Source organism: Nicotiana attenuata, unplaced genomic scaffold (genome assembly GCF_001879085.1).
Source record: "Nicotiana attenuata strain UT unplaced genomic scaffold, NIATTr2, whole genome shotgun sequence".
NCBI classification, from domain to species: Eukaryota; Viridiplantae; Streptophyta; class Magnoliopsida; order Solanales; family Solanaceae; genus Nicotiana; species Nicotiana attenuata.
In genome coordinates, this window is record NW_017670933.1 from 186,132 (window position 1) to 196,702 (window position 10,571).

At 37.2% G+C, this 10,571-nt stretch overlaps 1 protein-coding gene across 1 annotated transcript; it reads right to left on the reverse strand.

Moving 5' to 3' along the window:
• Positions 1-5,728: 5,728 nt before the first annotated feature.
• Positions 5,729-7,801, reverse strand: LOC109244596. Its single transcript, XM_019411712.1, has 4 exons — positions 6,838-7,801; positions 6,684-6,787; positions 6,402-6,529; positions 5,729-6,185 (listed from the first exon to the last, which is right to left on the reverse strand). Exons 1-4 carry the CDS (start codon positions 7,799-7,801, stop codon positions 5,729-5,731), a joined length of 1,653 nt encoding a protein of 550 aa, XP_019267257.1.
• Positions 7,802-10,571: the final 2,770 nt, after the last annotated feature.

The following is a 10,571-nucleotide window of genomic DNA, read 5'->3' on the forward strand; positions in this document are numbered from 1 at the left end:
CTATCTTTTTACATAAAGTTGTTGATAAGTATCAAAATTGTATTAAGAGGGTAAGTTTTGATTGAAATTTTAGAGAGGAAGAAGCACACACCACAAACAAAATATATACAAATCAAATACAAAATATATACAAAAGACATATTGTATAAAATTTGTATAAAAAATGTATTTAAGTTATATAATATTGTCGTTGTATTTAACTGGTAGAAATAATATATAAAATTAGTAGATAAGTTGCATAATATATATAATTAGTTGTATGAGATTTATTTTTATTATGTATAAATCTGATACAAAATATACAAAAGTCATATCGTATAAAATTTGTATAAAAATCATTAATGCACAGAAATACCATTATATTGATGCAACACATTGATGATCGTAGAAATACTATTAATGCACAGAACCTAAATGCTTCTTAAATTGGCAGACGACATGTTGAGTTTGTAATTGGTAATATGATTTTCTATTCACTAGACATGAATTTGGCTTCAAAGTATACCAGCTCACCCACAATCAGCAAGATGATTGATTTGTTTTCTTTGATTTCCCCCAGGTGGATATCTTATAGTGTTTGGCTCGATAACATTGTCAATGATTGGGAGATCAATGTTCTTAATTGGTACGTATTTTATTATTGTTATACTAAAAGTTATCAGAACTAAAACTAAACTTAAATTAATACAAATGGCAGAGCAATAGAGACGAGGCACATTTCTTTATCATACTTACTCTTTACTTTTTTCTCCCTTTTTAGTTCTGGGATAAGATTCAATTTCAAGTTCAATCTAGAGAGAAGAGGGGAGAGAGAAGAGAAAAAAAAAGGAAAATGGTGTAACTAAATCCCTTAGTTGAAGGCACTAATAATGGATTGGGAGCCTTTTAAGATGTAATGTATATAATTTGTAAGTAATCCTTGTTTAGGACGGGTAATATACAAAATTAGAACAATTTTGGTAAATAAGTTTCAATAGTGTATTGGAACGAAAAAATCCCTAATATTTATTGTCTGAATTCAGATATAAATTTTTAAAGTTATTGGAATAAAATTTAAATATTTGAAAACCACATAAACTACATTCATAATTTAATAATTTCAAAATATTTAAGAAAAGTATGGTCAAAGAAGAACCTCTTTGACATCTCCAAATAGTGATGTTGTCACATAAATTAAAACGGAAAAATATCATTTATTTAATACAGCTAGATTAGCAATCGGAGTGGACATTTGAGCGAAGGTTGGTAGTACAGTTTATAGACAAAGAGACTGATGATGCAGCTCCATCTGAGATAGAAACAATTTTAGCATGTGCTGGAAATAATTTAACAATGCCCTGACAATTATCTCAGTCTCCATTTCAGTCCTATAAGTGCAAAATATACATAAATATATTAGAATAATAGTGCATTTGAAACGTCGAAAACTAGTGGTGTTGTGTTGCAAATGGCAACAGCTACGGGGTAAATCTAAAATATTCAATATATTTCTAACATTACTTCAAAGCCATTGGAGAAATTGGTTTAAATTTTGAAGGATAATGGTTGATATTTTATTCCTGCCAAAGTCGGAGTCAGAATTTGAAGCTTATGCCGGTACTTTTGTCCTTTTAAGTTATTGAGTTATAAATTAGTAATAAATTAAACATATTCAATGAATTTCTTAAAGTAAATATAGAGTTTGAATCAAAATTATTAGGTTCAGCCGAACCCGGAACCTACACACTAGCTCCGCCTCACATGTCAATGAAGAAAAATAATCACGAACCAAGGCGACCAATTGAGAATTTAATTTTATTTCTGTAGTACAAACGTGGTACAATAACGAATATTAATTGCAAAATCTTAAATTACACAAAAAACCAGAATAATCCGCTGAAGGTTGTAAATTTTTAAGAATTTAAAATTAAAAGCTTGATACGCCATTCAGCAAAGGTTCTTGTCGTCGTTCTCTCAAAAAATATTGTAAAATTAATGTATCAAAATCATCTTGAAGGTTGAGGCATAAAAGAATTAAAAAAAAAGGTTCTGTCCAGAAATTATTAGTCCAACATTGGTCAAAGGGTTCTGTTTGAAAATTATCAATGGAGTTTGCCCAGCAAAAGGAGTCTGGTAATGATTCCACTAAAGTGAAAATTGAAAGTAGTTCCATTGACCTGTTGTAATCTTCTTCAACTTTAACTTTGATAAATCAGTTGATGAAACCTCTACTGAAGTGTCAATGGCATTTAAACTAGCCGATGGCAACTCTTTCGTATCACAGCCAGCATCCTGTTCTGAAACTTTGCAAGAAGATTGCTCATCTTGAGATTGTGAAGATTCAGTAAATTGCTCAGTTGACGTTGATGAATTGGTATGTGTATTCGCACGTTTCTTTAGATGAGCATGCCACTGGTTTTTGATATCGTTGTCCGATCTTCCTAGTAATTTTTCTGCAATGGCTGACCATCTGTGCATGTTTTGATACGTTAGGAACATCTATATATAGTACTACAAAACAAAATTATTGGGTATGCGAATGAAGTCCTATATTTGTTGCTGAAAAGATTGCGAGTCTACATATAAGATATAGGAATCTCTTAATGGTGTCAAGCCTTTTGGAAAAAATCGTGTGAGCTTGGCACAATATCACATGATCATATTAAGAGTATATCTAGACCCAACAAAAATAATTAGTAATAATGAGTTACAACTTAGTTTAATTGATAATGTAATGTCTTAGGGCAAAATACCTGTTTCCGAGTTCATTGTGTAATTTAATAATGAGTTCCTCTTCTTCAAGGCTATAATTCCCCTTCTTTAAACAAGGCCTCAAGTAATTCATCCATCTCAGTCCGCGGCTCTTCCCATATCTCATTAGACCTGAAAAATATCCAAAATAAATACTTCCTCCGTTTCAATTTAAGTGAACCTGTTTGACTGGGCACGGAGTTTAAGAAAAAATGAAGATTTTTGAAATTTGTGGTCCTAAACAAGTCAGAAGGGACCCAGAGTATTTATATGGTTATAAAAGCTTCTCATTAAGGGTAGAACTGTAAGTTTAAGCTAAATTGTTACCAAATTTAGAAAGTGGTTATTCTTTTTGGAACGGACCAAAAAGGAAATAGGTTCACGTAAACTGGAATAGACTGAATACGTACTTTCTCTTCAGCAAAAAAGCATATAGTAAACCATTTTGCTAAAAGGAAATGAGAAGAAGATTGGGGCTCCATATTCTAACCAGCATATTTAGGCAATTGCCGCCAAATCGAATGGCCATGTTTTTCCACAAAAACTCTTAGTTTTTTGTCTTCATCTTCACTCCATGCACCTTTCTTCATTCCATTTTTGTCAATAGATGGAGTTCTCACCATTTTCTTTGCAATTATAAGTACTATTCGATCTCTCTTTAATTTTTTTTCTTGATTTGATTTCTTTACCTAAAACTGTATCTGACCAACTTGCAGTCTGAACTGTCTGCTCTTATATGTGATTCGAGTAAACAACTGAAGCCGTGTTTCTTATTAATATATCCCTCAACTAAACCAAACAAGAATTTGTTTTGTTTTTAGAATAAACTATAGAAATCCCCCAAACCCACACGCACTCCCAATTATAACGGATATCCAATAAAGATAGTGTAGCAGTCTGCTACTATGAAGATTTAAGAGAAAGGCAATGAAACAATAAATGAAGGAAAAAGAATTTAAAATGTCAATTTTGTTATATCTGGATACGTTTCTGAATATAAGGATCGGCAATATATGCCTAACGAAAGAAGAAAAGGACAGCTAGTTTTGTGTAACAAACCAATTAACAAAATGACACGTGTCCTGCTTCTTGAACCTAAGAGGACTTAATTGAAAAAGTAAATACTACTGGACTAGAATAGAAATAACTAAACTAGATAGACTTAATTAATAACTCCTTCATATGGCTCTCATCAGCGATGAGTCCTACACTCCATCCCCCATAAGGAATCTTGATGTAATTCAAGGTTCAAAATTAGGAAATTGGCTCTTCAAGAAACCGTATTCCTCCCATGTAGCTTCTTCAGGAGCCAAATTTGCCCATTGCACCAACACTTCTACCACTACTTTGTTCTTCTTTTTGACCATCCTCCTTTCTAAAATCTTCAATGGCTCAGTCAGAATCTGGCCATCTTTAGTGCAGTAAGGCGGATCTTGGGTGGCAAAAGTCTTCTCCCCAATTTTCTTTTTCAATTGTGAAACGTGGAACACAGGATGTATCTTCGATCCCAATGGCAAGCGGAGTCCGTAGGCAACTGAACCAATCTTTCTGATTACTTCATAAGGACCGAAATAGCGAGCTGAGAGCTTCAAATTTTTCCTCACTGCCACAGAGGTTTACCGATAAGGCTGTAATTTCAAGAACACCCAATCCCCTACAGTAAAGTTTCTCTTCTTCCATCAGTATAATTCTTCATCCTTGCTTGTGCCTTTGTGAGATTATCATGGAGGACCTTGGACATCAATTGCCTTTCTCTTAAGACTAAGTCTGCAGATTTAAGCTTTGTTTGAGCCACCAGCTCGAATGTGGGTTGGGGATGATCATACCCATATAGAGCCTTGAAGGGCGTCATACCAATTGCTGAGTGAAAATTCAAATTGTACCAAAGTTCAGCCTATGCCAACCATTTGCTCCACTCAGAAGGTTTATGACCCGTCATGCATCTAAGGTATGTCTCCAGACATCGGTTCAACCTTTCTGATTGCCCATCCGTTTACGGATGATAAGCAGTACTTGGTTTTAATTGTACATGTAACCCCTTGAATAGCTCCTTCCAGAAAGTGCTAACAAAAATTGGATCCCTGTCTGAAATTATTGAGCTTGGCATTCCATGTAACTTGCATATATTATCTAAGAACACTTGAGAGACTTGATTAACTATGTAAGGATGAGCAAGGGCAAAGAAATGATCAAACTTTGTGAATCTATCTATTACCACAAGTTTGAATCTTTACCATTGGATTTAGGCAATCCACTGATGAAGTCCATTGCAACATGTTCCCAGGCTCGCGAAGGTATTGGCAGTGGTTGGAGCAGGCCAGGGTAAGCAACACTCTCCCCCTTATTTCTCTGGCAGGTCTCACATTCCTTGACATAATTCTTGACATCCTGTAATAAAGTAGGCCAATAGAATAAGTTTCTAAGCCTCTATTGTGTAGCATGTATACGAGAGTGACCTCCCCAGGGTGATGAATGCATCTCCTTACTTAACTTTTGCCGGAGCTCACCATGATTTCCCACCCAAACTCTTCCATTTTGCCTGATAATACCATCTCGGATCTGCACCCCTGGAACTGCATTAGGATCTACAGATAACTGAATGGAAGTGTCTTGAACAAGTGCATCATTTTGATAACTTTCTAAAAATATCTTCAGCCCATTTCGGTTGAAAAACTGTCAGTCCGGCACAATCACCCTCATCATACTTCCTTGAGAGTTCATCTGCGGCTACATTTTCAGCCCCTTTTCGATAATGAATCTTATAGCTAAGACCCAATATCTTAGTGACTCCCTTGTGCTGCAATGAGGTGGTCAACTTCTGATCTTTGAGGAATGTAAGGCTAAAATGGTCTGTCTTGATGATAAAATGATTAGGTTGTAGATAATGTCGCCACTTACCGACAGCATACAATAGTGCAATTAGCTCCTTTTCAAATATTGGAAGCCCCATGTGCCTTGAGCTTAGTGCTTGACTGATAAAGGCAATGGGCCTCCCATTTTACATTAAAGCTGCCCCTATTCCCTTTCCACTAGCATCTACTTCCACAATGAAAGGTATTGCGAAATTTGGCAGGGCTAATACTGGGCCTTGGACCATGGCTTGCTTCAGCTCTTCAAAAGCTTGGGTTGCTTCCATGGACCAGCTGAAATTTCCTTTTTTTAATAGGCTAGTCAAGGGCTTACTAATTGTAGCAAAATTTCTGATAAACCTTCTATAGTAGCCCGTGAGGCCCAAGAATCCCCTCAATTCCTTGACTGATTTGGGCTGGGTCCAATCTAGCATAGCTTTGATTTTAGACTCATCAGTACTCACCCCATGTTTCGAAATGACATGGCCCAAATATTCAACTTTGTCTTGGCCGAAACTGCATTTTGACTTCTTGATCAACAGTTGGTTTGCTTTCAACAACTCAAACACCATTTGTAAATGCTTCAGGTGTTCTGCCATTGACCCACTGTAAACAAGAATGTCATCAAAAAATACAAGCACAAATTGCCTCAAATAAGGCCCAAAGATCTAGTTCATAAGTGCTTGAAAGGTGGCTGGGGCATTCGTCAACCCAAAAGGCATGACTTTAAATTCACATAGCCCATGTTGTGTGCGAAAAGCTATTTTGTATTCATCCCCTTTATTCATACGAATTTGATGATAACCGGACCTTAAATCTAACTTATTGTAAATTCTTGATCCATGTAGCTCATCAAATAAGTCTTCAACAACTGGTATGCGATATTTATTCTTAACAGCGGCCTCATTCAACTTGCGATAATCCACGCACATACGCCAACTAGAATCTTTCTTTTTAACCAAAAAGGACAGGTGAGGCAAATGGTGAAACACTTCTGGCAACTGTTTGGGCCTTCAACATTTCCGCTACGATCTCTTCAATGGCATTTTTCTGCTCAAACGAATATCAATAAGGCCTTAAATTTATGGGCTCAGCTCCTGGAACCAGCTCTATGGCATGGTCACAATCACGACTAGGACGCAACTTTTGGGCTCTTGGAACAAGCCCTCGAACTGGCCCAACAACTTGCTCACTGCTTGGGGAATCACCTGATCATTTTCTGTTAAGTTCATCAAGAACATTTGAGCCGCAAAGTTACATTGTGCTTTGCTGAGTAATTTGGAAATGACTTTAGTATCCACCTTAGAAACTTTCCCATCATCTGGACAACCCTTTAATGTAATTATTTCTGACTCGTAAATGAACGAGACACTCAATGGCTTTGTGTGCAACACTATTGGTGAAATAGTGTCAACCCAATCCATTCCCAGAGCAATGTCACAACCCCCTACTTTCAGCAATCTAATGTCAAAGATGAATTTCTTGTCTTGCATTTTCCATTCGAATTTCCTGCACACATGCTTGCATTTGAGGTATTGGCCATTGGCCACTTTAACCTCCATGGGTCTGCCCAATTCTTCTACCCCACCTGAACTGGACTTCACTATCATGGGATCTACGAAACTATGGGTTGACCCACTATCCAACAATACCACAACCTTTTGGCCCTTGACCCATCCAGTAATTCTAATTGTTGAAGGGACCTCGCTCCGACCCATTATAGCATTTAAGGTTACTTCAGCTTGTTCCTGGCCCAGTTCCGCCACAACCCCTCCCTCTTGTTCCTCCAATCCATCTACTGCATCAACAAACTCCTCAGCTTCCATAGCATTAAGAGTTTCATTTTTACAAACATGTTCAGGGAAATAGGTGTCATGGCATTTATAGCATAGATTCCTCTCCCTCGACATTTCTAGAGTCATATTCTTTGAATTTGGATTACGGGTGTTCACAGCAGGTGGGTTCTTGGGTAGAGTGGGCTTGGGTAATATGGGCTTATAGCTGGACTGCGAGTTTTTGTGATAGGATTTAGCCAACCATTGTTTATCCATTTGCTTATAAAATGCATTGAAGGATCTCTCATGAAACTTAGCACACTTGTAACCTGCCAATAAAGTTTTGGGCCGAGCAAACTGTACGAGTGGTAATATGTCCGGTTTAAGCCCACCAATAAAGCAACACACAAAATGGGGTTCTTTTAACGCAGGATTAAGGATCATCATTAAGCTTTTTAACTCATCGAATCACCTCTGGTAAGTCTCCACATCAGTGGTTTGTTCAAGTCGATTGAATTCTTTAACAATCTCCACCGGATCATTATCACCAAAACGTTCACATATATCGTAACAAAATTGGGCCCAAGATACAGTACCATCATGATCAGCTAAATACCTATCAAACCAATGGTCCGCAAAATCCTTTAAATGAATAGCCACATAATCAATTTTTTCATCATCCGCCACTTGGTATAAATCAAAAAACTTTTGACATCTTCTCAACCAACTCCTAGAATTTATTCATCAAACTCCGGAAATAATAACTTGGCTTCCGGTAGTTTGGATGTGGATCCATGAGAGTCAGGCCCGTTTTGATTCTGAGAAGTGCCAACCAGTGGGATCTGCTGAAAAGTTCCAAATGGAATGGATAAGGACTGTGTTATTGTGTTTGTCACGGGCTGAGTTATCGGACAAGTCGAATATGGCTCATAGAGGTTAGCCATACTTTGGGTAACTGTAAAAGGATATGATTGGGGTAAAAATGGTTGTGTGTACATTGGGTAAGGATTTGACTGGGGAACTAGTGGTTGAGAGGCCATTTGATATGAATAAGTTGGTGGGTTACTTGGCTGGTTGTTTATAAGATAAGAGGTTCTTGGTGGAATATAGGTTCTGGTAGTTAAAGGATAAGAGTGAGAGGGTGGTCTGAAAGCTGCAGCTGAAGGGTTCAAGGAAATTCCAGTAATGTTTTCAACTTGGGATCGTGAATTAGCTGAGACACTTCCTAGCTGAGGTGGTGAGGATAACGGTACTGCTCGAAGCCCTGTGGTAATGGAAGGTGAAATTGGAGGAGTGTAGCTCTGTAAATTACCTCCAACCGACGAGAGGCTTGCTTCCAAAGAAGGTCCGCCATGGATTCCAGAGACGGAAGACCGAACTGATGAAGAGTGTTTCGCCTTGTTTTGACCGCTCATTTGCACCAACATCTCCTCAATCCTTTCAATCCGCTTCGACGAGTCAGAAAACTCCACCATATAAGCTTAAAAACTCCCTTGCTTCTCCTCTACTTTATCCATCCTCTGTTCCGATTTTTTCATGAAAACTTGTAGCTGAACTTCAACCCTTCTAAGTCCGTCATCATCGGACTGATTTTTATGTTTATCCACCATCCTTGAATTGCCAGGATCGAGCTTTGGATACCAATTTGTAGCAGTCTGCTACTATGAAGATTTAAGAGAAAAACAATGAAACAATAAATGAAGGAAAAAGAATTTAAAATGTCAATTTTGTTGTATCTGGAAACGTTTCTGAATGCAAGGACTGGCAATATATGCCTAACGAAAGAAGAAAAAGACAGCTGGTTTTGTGTAACAAACCAATTAACAAAATGACACATGTCCTGCTACTAGAACCTAAGAGGACTTAATTGAAAAAGTAAATACTACTGGACTAGAATAGAAATAACTAAACTAGATAGACTTAACTAATAACTCCTTTATATGGCTCTCATCAGCAATGACTGCTACAGAGAGTGTTTAAGTTTCTTGACTCTAGTGATAGGCGGCCACCAACTGAAGATCCTGTTGGGTTTGTTATTTAATAAATAATAACAAAAGAGGTGTGAATGGAAAATGGTGGAAAAAAAAATGGAGGGATGACCCGCGACCCGGTCCGGTCTAGCCCGTTTTTCTTTCCCGGATTAATTTAAATTCGTTTTAAATTTCCCGCAAAAATTTCCAACAGCCATGGCTGTTCTGAAACAGTGTCACACCTGTTCCAACAGCCATGACTATTCTGAAAGGTTGCAAACCTCTTCAGAGGGTCACACCTGTTCCAACAGTCATGACTGTTCTGAAAGGTTGCAAACCTCTTCAGAAACATCACCAAGTTGGCCATAAATAGACCTTCAAATCCCAGAATATTTACTTACGAAATTTTCTGATTATCTTCTTCTTCTTCTGCACTAAAATTCCAGTGTGTTTTGCTGCCATCGAGTGGTTCGCTGATCATCGGCATTTTTGGTACCGACACTCCGGTGAGTTAAATCGTTCTATCCTGGGAGGATATATTCCATAACCTCGGGTACTTGAGGGGAATAATTTTTCTTAAGGACACACTGTGTATTCAGTGGGCTCGATTTGTTCCTTCAACGTTTCAAAAATTATTTTGAAGTTCGAATATTATTTTTCAGAATTGTTTCTACTAACTTTCTGTTTTATTTTTCAGAAAGATTACTGTTTTATTTACTTACAGCAGTACAGTTTAAATAACAATCTTAAGGAAAATTATATATATTATATTTTGTATTCTGTCTGAATTTTACTATTCTGATTTGAAGATATAAAAACTTCATCACAGTATTGAAATTCAGAAAACGATTTGAAGAACATAAAAACTTCATCGTTTTTCTGTAAAACAGTATATAAAAACCTTAGTTGTTTTTATTACGTACTGTTTATTGATTACAGTATTATTTATTATTTTGGTTTTGCCATTAATTGATTTCTTCTGTTGTTGACAGTAAGAAATGGCAAATGAAAATGGAAATCCTTCTGCGAGTGTTGGTGCAACGACGATAGCCTCGTCAAGCCGCACTGCTGTTCCTCCGGCTAAGAAACCGGGGAAATTTTCCGAAACCAACTTTAAAGGATGGCAGCAAAGGATGTTCTTCTGGCTTACCACACTTGGTATGCAGAAATTCACTAGTGAAGAGCCTCCAGTGCCTGCTGCGGACATGCCGGACAATGAAAAGTTCATGGTTGTTGAGGCATGGAAG